The following is a 17,106-nucleotide window of genomic DNA, read 5'->3' as shown; positions in this document are numbered from 1 at the left end:
TGGGAAAAATTTGCAGGTGGTGAGATTTAAGCCAAGTCTGGAAAGAAGCAAAGAAAATGAAGAGGAAATACTAATGAAGGTTGAAGGAGGAAAAAAAGAGAGGGCCAATCAAAGCAAAGGTACAGCATGGGAAATTCTGTGTGTGACCTAATGGGCTAATTAATTAATAGCTGAAATGTAGCCCGCCCATAAGAAAAGGAATAAAATTCTAGAAATAAGGCCAGTGTATAATATTTGTGCCACAATGGGTTCCTTACTCATTCCTATATAGAAACATTTAAGAAATATTCTTGAAAATGAGAATAATTTCTGTAGACTAGTCAAATGATTAAGTAGGTCTTTACTTTCTTATACAAGGTGCCCCAAAAATCTTAAGTGTAATTTTCAGCTTTAGTAATAAGAACTGAGAACCACCTGGAAATGTATTTCAAACAATTTGGTTCAAATTTTTAAATGTACTAATGAGTTTTGAAAGCTAGGGAGAGTTTCAGAGGACAAGTCAGGTAGAAGACAAATCTGTTCATTACTTCCCAAACTATAGCCATAAAACCTACATAGGGATCCATTATCTTCTCCAAAGAACTTTCTCTTACTAGGTGTTAGGTAGTTTAGAAACTTCAATATATCAAAGGTTTGGAATTTCATTAATAGATAGTCCAAAGACCACATATCACATTCATTCCATATCTCCAGGCAGTCATGGCAAAAAAATAAAAAATAAAAAAAAAAATCACCACCACCAGGTAGCCAATTTTTAGTGATGAGTTCTTTGGCAGAATCCATTTGGACCAGACTATGAAATCCTCCCTGGCTATCAGGATGTATCAGAGCTTTTGCTCTATTTGTATAGTTTTCAAAATCTCAGGGCCACCTCTATGTCACGAGGAAGTAGTGAAGGAAAAAACACAAAGAAAATAATCTAAAAATGTTAAAAGCTAAAATTAATATTTTGTTTCCCAGCACTTCTGACTTTTAAAAGAGGACTGGTAATGTCTTTTGGACCATAACTCCCTCCCCATACCAGCCTTTTTTTTGGGGGTGGGGTGGGGGTGGGGATGATGAGATACTCAGAAGTACATCCCAATAAAATTCCTGACGAGATATACACATAATGCCTTAAATGAAAGCACTATTCTACCTCCCATGAAGTAGAATGGCAACTTGGATCAATCAACATCAATATCTTTCATCTCACTTTGTACCTATATTCTATTCAACTTCTACTCTTCAAATCACTTTTCCAGTATTCCACTGTCAAACAACAAGGATGATTTTAAAAGCATAGGATATGTCCTGAGTTCTTTAGCAACTTTTCTGTAGAGGAAGGCTCTGAAAACTTAACAAGTCACTTACCTTTCTTTTCTCAAGGAAGGGGAAAAAAAAAAAAGAAATAAAATGTTGAACATACCTGCACTGGGTGCCTGACCATGGATAAGTGTGGGAGGCTTCAGTCGGAATCCACTGCTCTTTTCCTCTAGAAGTACAATACAAAAGGTAAGAAAGCAGGCCTTCGGCTGGATGTCTAAGCCAGAGATGCAGCAGGGCAAAGAAAATGAGGGCTGCTGGTCCAGCAGTCAATGAGGGAAGCCCAAAGAAGTAAGGTAAAGACCTCAAAAGACCTGAATTAAAACAAAATGGAAGAATGCCCCCCCACCCACCCCCAAGTAAGAGCTACAGAGCTGCCGAAATGGTATGTTTTGTAGACATTACTAATGGGCAATACTGATTCAATGTCTCAGGAAGTGGGTAGGTGTTGGACAACACAACAGTAAACTAGATGAGGGCTTAAGAGAAGTGGAAACAGGTTAAGTTACTGCAGAAAAAGACATGCTTTCTTTAAGAAGCAAAATTTCAGGTTAACCAACCATTGTTATAACTACTAAAAGTCCAAAGTGTACTAACTCCCATTCCCACCCCACCCCACCCAGATGGAAATGCTTTAGATGGAAAAATTTTTAACACACATGCAAACACTCTGAGACAGAAAGAAAGACAGACAGAGCACCATACTTAAGTCAGGCAGAAAGGGAGAAAGCAAAGTAGATCTAAAAATAAAAATCTTATCATAGACCTGCTTTCACTGTGGGAAAGGATAGATTGATAACCAAGAATAGTAAAGAACCTGAACTCACTTAATCCTTGTCTAGGTCCTGCTAACTTCAACTGCTAACTGGGGACAATTCTCATTATAGTCACTCCTAAAGTACTATTCATGAAGGACCAAGAGTCATCAAAAGGAAGATAATAAATCTGATAAAAATTCTAAATAAAAAAAATTACTTCAAAGCCTAATAGAAATCCTTAACTATAATTAGGAAATGTTCCTAAAAGCTTTAAAGGCAAGGTCAAATGGCCTCCTAATGAGTAAAAGTAGCATCCCAGGAGAGTAAAACCCTTTGAATACAATAGAAAGACTACAATTTTGAAAGGCAAAACAAGGAAATTCAGTCACAAATAGCTGATATTTAAAATTCATCCTACTTGGGGAAATAATGTTTGTTCAAAAGCCAATAGTTTAGAAAAATGAAAAGACTTCCAGACCACCAGCTCCAAATCACCACCATGCTTAACTGCTAAGTTCTCCCCTCCCAATTTCCTCTTTATATAAGCTCCTACAGGGCAAGAACAGTCTCAACTGTACTTGAGTTCCCACAGTAAGTGCTTAAGTAAATTCTTTATTTAGGATTTTTTTTTTTTGAGTGCATGTGTGTGTTATGGACCTCTTTTCGAGCCTGGTGATGCCAGATTTTTAATTTTTTTTTTTAATTTAAATTTTTAAATAATTGACAGGCTAAATTTCAATTAGAAGTCAGTGAAAATTAAAAAAAAAAAAAGATGCAATTTGTTCCATATTCAAGTTCATGTACACCCTGGGTCCGTGTTCAGGTTAAGTTTCATTTCATATGTCCTTTCCTGCCCTTCCCTCTCATTCATGAGATGAAAGGAACTTCAGAAATCATTTGAATGGGTCACCTCAATAAGAAACCCTTTCTGTAACATCCAACATAAACTGCTTTTTTGTTTGATCACAGGAAAAATCCCTAAGCATTTGTTCATAAGAGCAAATAGACTAGGGAAGCTCACCTGGTTCTGAGTCAGAATTGCCTGCAGATGGTTCACAGAAGGTTGATGGCATAAAAACATTGTTTTTTGATACTGTCATCAAGGTGGTATGGGGGAAGGAAGGGGAAAAGTGGGAGGAAATAAAAAAGCATGAGTAAAAGGGAAGACACACAAGATCATTTCTGTCAAGTATCAACTTCAAAATACAAATCTTGATTTCTAGCCATGGAATTCTTATATAATGGACTTAAAAACGTAAAATACTTAAAATAAAACACTTAAAAACTCACAATAAAAACCTTTTAAAATCATGTATTCATGTGGATATCTTTACAGTGAAATTTTGGGACACTATCAACATTTATTTTACATATTATAGTCAACTCTACTACTCTGAGTTGGTAATCTACCCTACTCAATGTATCAATTCCCTATACAACATTAACAAGTGACCACCTACCCTCTAATTCTGGGGAAGTTTACTGTCCCATTCCCTTATAACAAAGTTCTGATTGGTAAGAAGGTTTTTCCTTCCAATAATCCCAAATCTGCTTCCCTATAATTTCTCGTCATTGATTTTCTTTCTTTCCTTTGGGAATATCCAGAATAAATCCAAACCCTCTGTCCTTCTGACAGACCTTCAAACAGATGAAGATGGCATTCATCCCAAATCCATTTGTAGAAGTCAAAACATTTCTAGGTTTAAAATGTCCAGTTCCCCATACCATCTCATTGGATATTGTTTCATGTTCCTACATTAACCTTATGGCCTAATCTAGCTTGTCAAAATCCACTTAGAAATAGGGTGCTCAGAGCTGAACATGAAATCTTCTGTTCATATATATTCTAAACGAGGCAAAATACAGTGGGAATTCTTATGTTCTGGCTCTTTGTTTTTCCTGGAGTTTACATTGTCAGGTTTTAATTATTTAGGTATTACTTCTAGGGAAAGGAAGGAAAAGGAAGCTATAGGCTAAAATAAGGTTTTAAAATTATAGTCAGCTCTTGATTATTCTTGCATCACAAATTTTTACTTTCAGGCTAGTTGTCAATCATCAGGCTTTCCAGATGCCTCCTGCCATAATTAGTTGAAGCATTTCATTCATTGAGATAAGAAACCAATTCCAATGTTGGTATAAGCAAAATGCAACTTATCTGTTACCACAGGGCTGTGATTATTAGTTTCTGCAAAGAGAAATCACCATATAGGATTCCCTATACCAAAAAAGGTTGCTATCCAAGAATTATAAATTTGGACCTGGAAAGAGCTGAGGTCAAGTTATCTACCACTTAGTAAATAAGTCCTAGGGAGCTGCTTGATACAGTAAATTAAGTGATTTGACCAGGATTCACACAGGAAGTGACAGAGATAAGATTTAAACATATTCTTTACCTCCTCCTAATTCCTTTGCAAAGAAGTTAGCTGAAGGATAAACAGTGTTCACAGATGTGAAACACTGCATATATTGTCAAGTTCTTTTTAAAAAAATTTTTTATATTTGAGACACTGTATCTGTCCATATATAAATATTGCATCTTTATAATATATAATACATTTATAATATACAATAATATTGCATATATACACATACTACATATATAAGCATTTGATGGCATAAAAACAAAATGTCAATAATGTCTATGTATGTACACACACAAGCACACATACAAATGGATGCACACATGTCTTCATGACTCTAAGTCCAGGCTTCTATCCACTATACCAAAGGTGCATCATTATCCACTTGTCCAGTCTCATCTGATCTCAGAAGTTAAGCAGGATTGAGTCTGTTTGGTATCTAGTTGGAAGATATGCAGTGCTCGCAATAAAGTTAAAATGCACGTCACTATGAAATTTCTATTTTTAATTATCCATGCTTTTAATCTCTCCCTTTTCTACAGGTAATCAAGAGCTGAATGCTTTTTTTTGTTTAAGTGCCATGAGATATGAGGGAAGAGTTACTGATACTTAGCAAAAGATGATACAGGATTTAGAACTGGCAAGGACCTTAGAAATCATCTAATCCTCATCATTTTATAGATGAGGAAGATGAAAATCAGAAAGCTTAAGTATCTTTACCAAGGTCATATAGGTAGTAGAGTCAGGATTTGAACCCAGATCCTCTGACTCCAAAACTGTCAATTTTACTGCTTAGGTCTTCCTTCCAAGGAAATAGCTAAAATCCAGGGCTTTTTCTCTTGTGCCACACTACCCTGGTTAAAGATGCCTGGAGGGCCTCAACATGACAGACCTTCCCCTGAATTCAGTATGCCTATGTTCTGCTGGCAGGTGTCACTGGATAAATAGAAAGTGAAAAATTATATCCTTAAAAATTAATGCTAATGAAACTTATAAGTGAAATATAAGAAAATAAAACCTGTGTTTCTAGAAATATTTAACAAATTACAAATGCAGAGGCCAGGGGAATAATGATAGATACGATGATATTAAAAATGAATTGGTGGAAGAAAGGCAATATGACATATTGTAAATATATGACATATAATGACATTATTTATATGTCACATAAATGACACATAAAAAACATAAAGAGAAATATATGACATAACTTAATCAAAAACTCCCATGACTGCTCGCCTGCTCCAGGATAAAGTCCAAACTTTTAAAATTTAGCATTCTAGGCCCTCCTCAAGCCTGACTTCTCAGTCAATTATATCTCCTATGATTTTCCTATAAGAACTCTCTTTTCCAACCATGATGTGTTGTTCTGCACCTGGCAATGCCCTCTTCCCTCCTCTCCATATATCCCAAACTTTAAGATTCAGTTTATTTATCCTTCATTAAGTCAGTGATCTTTCCTTGCATGGAACTCCAAACATACATGAGGATAAGGTATTACAAACCAGACTGTGATGTCTACTTCTTATCTTTCCAGGTAAATTGTAAGCTTGAGGATAGGGATCTTATTCTTAGTATATTACTGTTTGTTATTCATAGTGGGCTCAAAAATACTACTGTTACGTTTGGATTTAAATTTAGATAGGACACTTTGAAGATCAATGACACCTTTATTTTGTGGAGGAGCAAGTTAGGCCCCCTAGAAATAGACTGTCCAAAGTTCCGTAAGTAGAAGTTAGTAAGTAGTAGGTGTGGGAACAGAGCCCATATTTTCAAACTCCAAATGCAATGTTTCTCTGCATTACACAGTGCTGCCTGTGTTAAATGGCATAGACACCCAACCCTACATGTTTTGGTCACTCTGATTAGCAATTCCATAAAACCTATGGCCAAAGGTGTTTGTTGTATGGATGAGAGAGTGTGACTTAATGTGACCAACATAGCTGTCCTATAAGAATTGAATGACCCTTTTCTACCCCACCTTCTCCAATGTAGACCAGCCATCAATGAAAGGTCACTTCTCAGTTTCCAAAAAAGAGTCTGGGAAAATCACACTGTTCCATGTCCTTTTATTTAACTACTTGCCAAATAGATGACATTTAGCATCATACTTCAGGAAGTTATATAATCTCTTACAATTTCTGATGGAAATTATGTATTAATTTTTTCTTTACTGATTTATACACTATCTGGGTAGCAAATAAAACATGGCTATTACATAGGGAGGAAGGGGGGTGGAAAGGATGTAGGTGACAAGACAAGAATAAATATATCCTGTCATTTTCTAGAATAATGATACAATTTTTACCTGACTGAGATGGAGGAAACTGAGTTAAAGAAGAAGTCCTTTCCCGTTTCACAGGAGGACAATAATTTCCATCTTCTCGATCAGAATCTGTAGAAGATAATGGGAAAAGGGAAATATATATAAAGTTGCTCCTCTCTATAGACACTAACACATCCAATATCTGGTAGATTTCCTCACCTTCTCCATCTTCTGGACTTGAACCATCAGCAGACCTCTGAAACAAAAGCATAACAGATCGTGAAACAAATTTGCCCTAATAATTTAAGTCTGAAAATGAATAAAAACTTACTACACTAGCAAGACCTACACTGAACAATTATTAAAATTATAATCAGTGTTTTGATCAATTGATCAAAAGATGATCTATCATAATGAAACTTTTTTTAAAAAATCCAGCTTATGAAAGCATGCCAAAATTTTTTCTTTACCTACCTAGAGAGTATTTATGAAATAATGATTAAATCTTCATAAAGTATAATGTTTTGCTAACTTGGTCTAAGAGGCCAAACATATGAAAACATCATGTTGACTATGGCCAAAATACTGCTATCTCTGCAACTGAGCACAGCAAGTTGTATAAAAGGAATGAAATATTAGCACATGGCATTCTTAACAGAATAGGGATCTCTTATTCTGAGCCAAGGCTTGAAAATCCATTCAACAAATAAGAACTTTGGGGGCTTGCTTTTGGTATAAATCACTAAAGTTCCAGCACCAAAAATCAAATATTATTGACTACTTCTTCTGAATCCAAATAATTACCATAAGGCATTACATGAGAGTAAAATAAGAATTTTCTTACTCTAACCCCACATCTTAAAAGATACTAAAGTCAGCAATTAAAGTATTAAAAAATTTTAATTCCCTGACAAAAGAAGCTTTTCTCAAGAAAGTCTAATCCCAGAGCTTGAATTCATTGACATAAAGATTTATTAAGCGCCCAAGCACAAGATAATCCTTTAGAACTAATGTCCCTAGTGAGGTAACTGAAGTGACATCTACCATATTTTGACTAGACACTTAATTTAAGAGCAAGAAGAATGTTGAGCTTTCAAATAGTCAAGCAAGTTACTTTTCTAAAACTAAAAATCACATTCTCTTTAGCTGTACTAAGACTGGTTAATGAGGAATGACATGACAATGCAGACATAAAACCTTGAAACATAGTAACTTTCCCAGCTGACTTCAAAAACCTCTTTGAATAAACACATACTCTAATGAGAATGAGGCATCCTAACCAACTAAATCCCAAACTATATACTAGAATACTGAATATACAATAAATACTGAACACAATGAAAACAAAACACCAAATAGCTAGTCCTATAGCAAACTCTTTTTAATTGTGTTCACTACTTAAATGACTCTTTGCTCTTATTGATAACAAAATTCCTTCCAATGGTACAGAGTAAAAAAAAAACAAAAAAAAAAAAACTCATCCTAGCTTTGTCATACTGTGATTACTTCTTATAAATCCAAATAATTGTTGTTGCTTCAATTTTCTCCACAGAAGACCTCTCTAACATGCAGGTAGTTTTCTTGAGTCAATTAATATGTAACAGATATCAATGCAGGCTACCAACCCCATTATCTCTCATTCATACTACATTAATTACCCTATCAGCTCTTTTCTCCATCTTATGACCTCCAACTAAGTGATATGAAAAAAAAATCATCATTAAAAATACTTCAAACAGAGTTCCACATAAGTTTGGTCAATTGGGGCTATTAATGTAGGTCATGAGGAAAAAGTGACACCATATTAACACCATTACTGCCAACATATTAAGTCCTGGTTGTCAAATGAAAATACTAATTACTTCTTTTTGAGGGATTCAAAGTACTGTACTTTCATCTTCACAGAATAACAATCTTAGTGCTGGAAGAGTTCTAAGAAGTCATCAAGCCCAACCTGTCCCTGATCATAGAGGTGCTCTATAATACACCAAAGCAGTGGACAAAGCAGTTTCTATTTCAAAATCTCCAGTGATGAAGTCACCCAAGGTAATCTATCCTACCTGTGGGTAGTTCTGGCCTACTATGAAATGGTTTTTACATTAAACATTTCTCCCTATTATAAGTTGTCTTCTTTGAGGTCAAACTGAATAAGTCTAATCTTTCCTTCCACACAAAAGCTTATTAAATGATAGATAATCATGTATTCTCTAATTTTTCTCTTTTGCAGGTTAAAAATCTTTAGTCCTCTGGAATATTCCCTAGTGCCTTTACTAACTGAGTCAGCCTCCTCTGGATACACACCATTTCGTCAATATTCTTCCTAAAATGTGGTATAAAAAATAATATTTTATAGGATCATAGGAATTATAGCTAGAAAGAATCTTTAGAAGTCATTTATGTCAATCTCTTCATTTTATTCATGAGGAAACCAAGGCCTAGAGTTCAGATGAAGTGTCTGGTCCAAGATCACATTGATAAAAGTAGAGTTGGGATTTGACCTCATGACCCTTGGCTGAACTCTTGTTCTCTTTTCAATATAATTAATCTGTTGTCCAGGTCAAGATTTCTAGTGGTTCTTTCCTTTTTCAATCTAATCTTTAGCTCTGTGTACCTTCCCCACTCTCTATATACCTGACCAGGTCAGAATGTAATGGAACTATTGCCTACTTTATTCTGGACACTATGTCCCTATCAATATAGCCTCACATAAAGTTAAACTTCTTTGAAAGCCTCGTGTTGCTATTAACTCACTACACATTGCAGTCCATCAAAACTCCCAGATAATCTTCACATGTCCAATCACCTGTATACTTATCAACTTTAATTATTTAGCCTTATCAAATTTTATATTAATTTAGCCCATTCTGAAGGAATGGGAAAATCCAAGTATTTAGCAGCAAAAAAAAGGGATCTTCCTTAAAAGCTAAGATCGGATATGTCACTTCTCTCTCCTATTCAACATATTCCAGTGGCTCCCTATTACCTTCAGGATCAACTATAAAATCCTCTGTTTGGCATTCAAATCTTTTGACCTTGCCCCACTTCTACTTTTCCAGCTTCTTATACTTAACCTCTGCCCATCACTTCCAACCTCATGTACTCTGCAACCCAGTGACACTGGCCTCTTTTTGTTCTTTGCACAAGATTTTCCATCTTCAAACTGCAGGCTTTTTTTCTGGCTGTCTAACACCTAGAATTCTCTTTCTCCTCATTTCTGCCTCTTGGCTTCCTTCATATCCCAGTTTATAACACCATGTTCTGCAAGAAGTCCTTCCCCAAGTCCCCTTAATATTAGTGCCTTCCTTCTGTTGATTAACTCCAAATTGTTCTATATATGGTCTATTTGTATATAATGTTTACTTATTGCCTCCCCCAATAAGACTATGAGCTCCTTGTAGAGACTATCTTTTCCCCTTCTTTGTCTTCCCGAGTGCTTAGCATAGTATTTGGCAAGAGTAATTGATTAATAAATGGTTAGTGACTAATATTCATTTATGTTCTCTGAGCTGTGTAAAAGGGAATTCTTTGTTCTCTTTGAGTATACACTTGTGAAAGGGAAAATTCCCTTTTATAGCTGTGTATCCAAATCAGTTTCCTTATCTATAAGATGAAGCTGTGTTGGACTGGCTAATTTCTAACATTGTCTCATTCCTTCTAGTACTATAATTATTAAAAGCCTGAAAACAAACTCAAATTTAAATTGACTACATTTAATTCATCTTGAAAAACTAGTTCTCTTAACTCTGATGTCACAGTATCTTCCATAAAACTGATAGATACAACTTTAGAGGGGCTAGAATCATTAGCTGAAAGGGTGAGGAAAGAGCTATATGCCCAGGGAAGGAAGAGAGCAAGGAGAGTAATAGAATGGGGAATACCTGGATGAAGGGGATGAGTAAGGTATATAAAATCCAGTCCTGAGCAGAGACCTTAGACTTTGGAAAAACTACCAATCAATCAATAAGAATTTATTTAGTACCTACTATCTACAAGGCCCTGTGCTATTTGTTGTGGATTTTGTTGTTGATCTGTCACTTAGGAGTGTACAACTCTTCATGACCCCATGGACCATAGCTATTCAGGGGTTTTTAGTGGCAAATTTCCTTCTCCAGTGGATCCTTTTGTCAGTTAATCAGAGACTAAGTGACTTGTCCAAGATCACACAGCTAGATTGTGTCTGAGGCCAGATTTGAACTCACGTCTTTCTGACTCCAGGCCCAGCACTCCAGCCACATAGCTGTCTCCTTTGTTGTTCAATCCCTCAGTCAGTTGCTAGGGATACAAAGTCAAAAATCAAACAACCCTAGCACTTAAGGAGCAACTAGATATGAGAAGTTCTGTAAAACCACTAAAAATATGCATAATGATTTATTTGTAAAAACACAGTACTTCTAATATATCATTCTTTCAACTGTTACCTTAGTATAATTTCCTATTTGAGGAAAAGACATTTAGTAAGTACATGTTCAAAGATATCTGGTTTTATTTTTCATACAATCAATGAGGATCATCATTATCATTATGATGATCACTGTGATCAATGATAATATAGAATAGCTAGCTATAAAAATTAAGCTTAAAAAAAAACCCTAACTTTTAATTAACTAAAATTAATGGAGAGAAAACTTAAAAGATGAAAATCACTATGAACTCAGACCATTAAAACTCATGTTTTCCAATTTCAACTTGGCCTTTGTCAGTTCTTTTATTTTCTGCTATCTATGGAAAAAAGAATTCCCGACCTCTTCTCTCTGCTCAACCCCACAGTTCTAGTCCCTTCCTGATGCCCTCCTGGTCAGTGTATGCTGCATTCTATTTCCCAAAGGATATTAAGACAATCTAAGTGAGCTTCTCCACCTTTACCCATATCTCTTATTCTATGTCTTCAGAAAGTACTTCCTCCTTTCTAAAATAAATTTAATTCAACATGTTAAGTGTCTACTATGTGAAAGGCAATGAGAATATAAAGATGTATTAAAAATTAAGAGTACAGACCTGACCCTTTGTAGAAGAGGGAGGAATGAGACACATTCACAATTATAATACAAGATAAACTTTTCTAAGTACAAAAGAGATAAAATACTATAAGAATTCTAAAAAGGAAGAGATCATTTTTATTTAGGGAATGTTATGTAAGTAGATATTTATTTAGGAGATAGCATCTAAGCCAAGAGAAGGAGAACGAAGAAAAAGAAGAGGTAGCAAGGACCTAAAGAAATGAGAGAGCAATTCATTTTGGTTTAAAAGTCAAATAATAAGAATTAAGAATAAAAAAAGGAAGATCTGAGCCAAGTTTTGGAAGATACTATATGCCAAGATCATGTGCTTACATTTTATTTAGTAGGCAATGAGAAGCATTGATCTAATCTTACTTTTTGTTTGAATAGAGGAATAACACAATAGGAAGATTATCAAAGCTATGGTATAAAAATGGATAGGAAAAAGTCCTGTTAGAAAGATTAGTTAGAAAGCTATTTCAATAATTCAGGTGAGGGATGGTAATGGTCTGAAGTGAGAATAGAGATGAGATTTTGTGGGCCTGTGTAACATGATTTGTCAATTGGACCGAAACATTTCTATGAGGCTTGAAGATGATTTCAAGATTAAGAGGGTGGTATGCTGAGATTTAGCAACAGAAACAAATAACTAACATATTAAGGAGAACACAATGACACCAACAGAAATGGACAACCTGGGGAAAGGTCAAGTTTAGTTGGGGAAGAGGAGTTCCATTTTAGACAAACTAAGTTTGAGAAGTCAATGGAATCTCTAATTGGAGATGTCTAAAACAAAATTTTAAAGTCTAATAGAGAAAAGAAAGGGAATCAAATAATAGCTAGCACCATTATGCAGAGTGGATGTGATAATATCAGCCAATGATAGAGCTTCTCAATTCTTATTTCTGTTTTCTCTGCTAGGGAGAATGATCTTCAGGCAGGGAAAGACAGAACAAAAATAGCTCATTAGAAAATGTTAAGAGACTACTAGTTGCTTTTGAGGAGGTCAAGTCACCAGGCCAAAATGAACAAAAAGGCAAATGTAATTGCTGAACTACTGTAACCAGCCTTTTTAAGAACATAAAGCATACTGGAGATTAGTGATGGGCAAATATTATCTTGATTGTTCTATTAAAAAAAAAAAAGGAGGGGAGTGGAATATGTTAATATCTAGCATTTACATAGCGAGTGCTTTAAAGTTTACAAAGGATTTTACAATTATTTCATCATATTCATAATCTGGGGAGGTAGGAGATATGAGTAAATGAGGAAACTGAGGCTGAGTAAGGCTAAATAACTTGCCTAAGTCAGTTAGTGCCTGTTATCAGCATTTGAACTTGAGTCTTCCTGACTCCAGGCCCAGTGCTCTATCCACTGAAGCTATCTAGGGATTTTTGGGGGGGATATTCTGTGAACATTTAGAAAAAGAAACAATAATGACAAACATAGATTCACCAAAAAAAGTTCATGCCAGACTAACCGCATTTCTTCTTTTTTTTTGGACAAGACTATTAAATTTGAAGGTTGGAGCAATGCTGTAGATGCAACTTGACAAGATTTTGATTAAACATTTTTAAGTCTCTCATGTTCTTATGGAAAAGACAGGGAGAGGGGCAGCTGGGTAGCTCAGTGGATTGAGAGCCAGGCCTAGAGACTGGAGGTCCCAGGTTCAAATCTGACCTCAGACACTTCCTAGCTGTGTGACCCTGGGCAAGTCACTTGACCCCCATTACCTAAGGGTTAAAAAAAAAAAAAAAAAAGACAGGGAGCTATGGCCTATCAAGGGTCAGCAAACTATAGGCCCATGAATTGAGACTTTTAAAAAATACTTTTAAATGCAATAAAATGTTACTCTCCTTCTCTATAGTTTGCCCACCCCTTGGGTTAGATAATACTACAATTAGAAGATTCAGAACCAATTAAACTATCAGACTCAAGAGTTATTAATGGTTCAACTCAGATAGTCTCCAATAGAGTGTCCCAGAGATCTGTGTTTGGCTTTTTGCCTTTTGCCATTTTTATTAATGACTTTTATCCATATCACTAATAAATATAGATGTACATTAATAAATGTAAAGCGTAGAAATTTGGAGATCACACAAAACTGGAGAGGAGCTAATACAATCAATGACAATCAGGACTAATCAAAAAAAAAATCTTGACAAGCTATAAGAAAGGACCAAATCAAATAAGACCTTTTTTTTTTTTTTTTTTTTAAATTTTAGGCAAGACGTATGCCTTCATTGTAGGAAGCTCTTGGTGAAGAAAATTCTACCACCCAAGAAAATCAACAGTTGCAAGTGATTTGCCCACAGCATTCCCAATTTCAAGGTCAGGCCTCTATCTATTATGACAAACTGCCTTAAATATAACAGACCTCAAAATATAACAGTCTCAACATTTTGATTTTGAAAATCAACTTCACAAGTACAAAATAAGAGAGGTCTGACTAAAAAGCAGTCTGGAAAAGATGTGGAGGTTTTAGTGGACTGCATCTAAGACAGCTAATCTAAGCTTGGAAAGTAGTGAGAAAGGCACAATGTCCAGAATGGGGAAGAGATAGCCTCATTTTATTCTGCTCTGATTAGACCATAGCTGGAGCATTCAGCTCTGGACTCATTTTGGAAAGACATAGTGGTTATGGGGGAACGGGTCATTAAGAAAAGTGAAAGGCCTTGGATTCATACCATATAAATAAGAGTTGAAGGAACTGGGGCTGTTCAACCTGGACAAGAGAATACTTGTGGAGAAGGGGAGGACAAGAAGCAGGAAAGGGAACATGATAGCTATCTAAGTATTTAAAGGGTCCTCATGTGAAAGAGAAATTAGAGACTTGTTCTGTTTGCTCCCTGTGTGCAAAACTGGAAGCACTAGGTAGAAGCTGCAAAGAATCAAATTTGGGTTTAATAAAGGAATAAAATTCCTAACAGTGAACACTATATTGAGTAGGTAAGTTCTTTCAAGTTTGGCTCTCCCTTTCACAGGAGAGCTGAATAACCACTTGTCAGGTATGTTGTAGGGGGATTTAGGTATGGATTAAATGGAACTGGTCTCTGAGGTGTCTTCCAATGATTAGATTCTGTGAAATGAAAACAGAAACTATGAAAATCAGGTTGCTGAGTCCATGTGTATATGGGCCAAGGATAGTCACGGAAGGCAATCATATCCATCGCTCCATCGCTCCATCCATCCATCCATCCATATCCATCCATATCCATCCATCCATCTATCTATCTATCTATTTTTTAAGCCCTTAACTTCCGTCCTGGAATCAATACTCTGTATTGGTTCCCAGGAAGAAGAGTGGTAAGGGCGAGGCAATGGGGGTCAAGTGACTTGCCCAAGGTCACCCAGCTAAGAAGTGTCTGAGACCACATTTGAACCTAGGACCTCCCATCTCTCAATCCACTGAACCACTTAGCTGCCTGCCCCCAGGCAATCACATGTAAGGAGCAGAAAGCAAAACTGAGGAGGATGGTAGTAAGCAGAACTAAGGTGGTGAGAGGGATAATGGAACTACATAAATGTCACATGACAGAAGGGAAGAGAAGAGTAAATATCAAGGAACAAAGAGAGGTCCACTTATCACATCCCTTCTTGATTTGTGAGGAACATCTTTATTATACCTGATCCTTTCTAGCAGCTTCAAAATCCCCTTTTGGCTTCACAGATTCAAGTACAAGTCTCTCATTTAGCTTGAAAAAAACTGTACTTGCTCTAGGCACATTCCTCTCTCTTCCTTTCCACCTTCAATGAGTAATTTACAATAAGTATCTTTATTTCCTCACCACTCATTCACCTTTTAATCACCTATAATTTCACTTGTCAGCCCTACATATCTAAGTAAAATTTCTTTTTCAAAGGTAATGACTTCAATGCAAAACAACAATGTCTTTTTCATTTATTTCTCTCATTCTCCAGTAGAAGCCAAAGGCCTGGGTTTAAGTCCTGCTTCTGTAATTCCTACATATCTCAAACAAATTACTTCACCTTTTTAGGCCCAAGTTTCCTCATTTGTAAAATCAAAGTATGAAAAAATCTCTCTTCTGCTGCCACTGACCACTGCTCTGAGCTTCTTCCAACTATCTGTTCTGCTGATTTATGATGTAACTCTTCTTACTTCTTGAACTCTTCCTGCTATCCCTGAACTATAGTGATTCTCCAATATTCATTCTTCAGCCCTTTGTTCTCTATATATTAAGTGGAAGAGTTCTAGTTTTATGACTCCAACTATCACTTCTATGCCTCCAAATCTTAATCTTCAGTTTTCTCAACTAAATTCTAATCATGGAACTTGGCATAGAGGATTTTTTTTAGGTTATCCTGGCCACCTTGTGATAATAGAAACCACTCCCTAAGTTTGTCCTACCCTGCCTCCCATTTTTTCGTCCTCTCTCTCTCCCTCTCCCCTGGAGGGCTTTGCGGCTTAAGTAGCTTGGTGGGTTTCAGATTTTGGCTTAGACTATTTTTCTAGATAGGTAAGATTTTTCTGTCCCCTTCCTACATTTCCCTTTTTTTCATATATTTCCATTTATTATTAAAATTACATTGTTAAAGAGCTGATAGACTCCTGACTTGAGAGTTTATTTTATAACGGCAACCACAATATTATTTTATTAATATTACATCTATTAAAACCATAATAATCTAATGACTTCTTCTGATGGTGTTACTTCCCATATGGGCTGTCCCTCTTAAATCTCTAGTTTCTAAAAACAGCATCACTATTCTCTCCCTCCAACCAGGTTAGAAATCAATTTATACATCTTTCTCCTTTAGACCTTTAAACCCTAATGGTCATTTAAATTCTTCCTTCAAAATGTCTTTTCTCTATCATCCCTAGGCCAAACACACATTGCCTTATGCCTGGAATAGAAATGAAAACTTTTTTAACTCTCCTCCTTGACTCCAGTTTCTCTCTACCTACCCAAACTTTGTGAATCATCTTAATTAAGCACTACTGACTTCATTTCAATCCTCAATTCAAAAACCTGCCCCAGCTCCACAGCAAAGAAACACTTCCTTTTTAAAATTCTATCTATCTATTAAGGCCAGCAAAGATATACTCCTTGTAAAAAGTCTTTAATAGTTGTTGGTAATCTCTCCTTTATCTTATATTCTCATACACCACTGAACAGTTACATATTGTCTTTCTACTACTGAAGTATGGAAGAAGTATGTCAGAACCAACTTACCAGCTAGGATTCAAGTGTTAAAACTTTCGGTGTGAGCTTGATTTAGTTTTTGTGTGGATTGTTTAAACTTAATAAAGTAAAGGAAAAACATTAATGATGATTAAATGTGAGTATGCACATGGGACAGGGTATTGGAAGGAGAGGGAGAGAGTTGGTGACTAAACATTTACCAACACAGCTCTTTGTGGAAACAACAGAGTTCTTGAAGGCATTCTATTCAGAGCC

General features: G+C 35.8%; 1 protein-coding gene across 1 annotated transcript in view; it reads right to left on the bottom strand.

The window, feature by feature from the left end:
* The window catches only part of RANBP3 (RAN binding protein 3), a 61,838-nt gene that overhangs the window by 31,370 nt on the left and 13,362 nt on the right, over positions 1–17,106 (bottom strand). The window contains exons 5-8 of the mRNA XM_044685236.1: positions 6,909–6,945; positions 6,732–6,818; positions 3,085–3,156; positions 1,409–1,474 (exon numbers count right to left, since the gene is read on the bottom strand). Coding sequence (XP_044541171.1) covers positions 1,409–1,474; positions 3,085–3,156; positions 6,732–6,818; positions 6,909–6,945 — 262 coding nt within the window. The remainder of the gene's footprint in view (positions 1–1,408; positions 1,475–3,084; positions 3,157–6,731; positions 6,819–6,908; positions 6,946–17,106) is intronic.

The sequence above is a fragment of the Gracilinanus agilis genome, chromosome 1 (assembly GCF_016433145.1).
Source record: "Gracilinanus agilis isolate LMUSP501 chromosome 1, AgileGrace, whole genome shotgun sequence".
Taxonomy (NCBI): Eukaryota; Metazoa; Chordata; class Mammalia; order Didelphimorphia; family Didelphidae; genus Gracilinanus; species Gracilinanus agilis.
The sequence above is the reverse complement of the archived record's forward strand: the minus strand, read 5'-3'. Positions and strand labels throughout refer to the sequence as shown.